Source organism: Bison bison, unplaced genomic scaffold (genome assembly GCF_000754665.1).
Source record: "Bison bison bison isolate TAMUID 2011002044 unplaced genomic scaffold, Bison_UMD1.0 scf7180017849838, whole genome shotgun sequence".
Lineage (NCBI taxonomy): Eukaryota > Metazoa > Chordata > Mammalia > Artiodactyla > Bovidae > Bison > Bison bison.
Window position 1 is genome coordinate 15,913 of NW_011480411.1, and position 1,109 is coordinate 17,021.

Below are 1,109 nucleotides of genomic sequence, written 5' to 3' on the forward strand. Positions count from 1 at the left end.
CCAGGATCACACAGCTGGTTGGGAGTGGAGCTGGGCCTCTGAGGCCTGTTTTCTTCACTGTAGCCTGTTTGGTTCCAGATAACAGTGCATTACAAGGTTATGAGAAGGGTGTAGAAATCCTCTCTGGGTTTCCTAGACCCTGGTGATAGTGAATATGCTGAGGCCCAAGCCAGCTAAGTGCCTGGCCTTTTGAGCTGACTCAGTGCTCTTATTTTGGGTGTCTGTAGGGTTAGGTTATTCTTAGCTTGCAGTAAAAGTAACCATTGCCCTTCCTTGTGAATCTTGGTTCAGATGCCATCATTGAAAATTGCTGATCCAGCCCTGGGGAGGAGAGTGATGTGGGCTCTGGTGGGCAAAGACTTCATTGAGATCCTGACCAAGAAGCAGCACCGCCTGTTGGAGGAGGAGAGGTGAAAGAAGGAGGAAGCCCTCCAGGTATGGGGCTTGATGCAAGGGGGCTGGGATGCAGAGACCTGTAGCCTGCAGTCAGAATGTTCTGAATTCTGTCTGGGCTGGGAGAGGAAGAATGGCATGCTACAAGCCAGGCGCTGCCTCCCAGGCACTGCCTCCTAGGGCCCATTGTCCCTGTGCTCCGTGGGGTAGATGGTGTGATTTCCCTGCTCTCAGAGGGTGACTGGTCCTTGTTGACACCAGCTGAAATGGGCTGAGCAGGACGTAGACCTGTTAGCCCCTGAAACCCAGCCTCCCCCTACTGTGGTCTCAAATCACAGCCCACTGGGCACTTTCAGGGGTGGTTTGGTTGGCATTGCAGTTCCCGCGTGGTGGAGGTTTTAACCGACGGTTGGTGAATTCTCTGGAGCAGTTTTCAGGTGTGGTTTTGGAGCCCAGGGTCGTCCTTTTGGGGGGAGCTCATTTTTCAGGTCTGCTATCGAGGCTGGACCCCATCACCCTCTTCTCCATAGGTTCCTGTCAAAGGCCAAAGTCTTACCTCTCAGATTCCTCTTGGTTTGTGAAGAAGCAGAACACCCTGTGTCTGGAGCAGGGCGATGGGCCTATGCCCGGCAGCAGCCTGGGCACCAAAATCTGGGAGAGCAGCACTCAAGGTAGGAGCTTGTGTTCGGACCCCGAGGCTGAGGCCACCTTCCAGG

The 1,109-nt window shown here is 54.2% G+C and overlaps 1 protein-coding gene across 1 annotated transcript in view; it reads left to right on the plus strand.

Moving 5' to 3' along the window:
- The window catches only part of LOC104994373 (protein PRRC2B-like), a gene marked incomplete at its 5' end in the record, with an annotated part of 5,223 nt that extends 4,223 nt beyond the window's left edge, over window positions 1–1,000 (plus strand). The window contains 2 exons of the mRNA XM_010847903.1: window positions 292–435; window positions 924–1,000. Coding sequence (XP_010846205.1) covers window positions 292–414 — 123 coding nt within the window. The remainder of the gene's footprint in view (window positions 1–291; window positions 436–923) is intronic.
- Window positions 1,001–1,109: the final 109 nt, after the last annotated feature.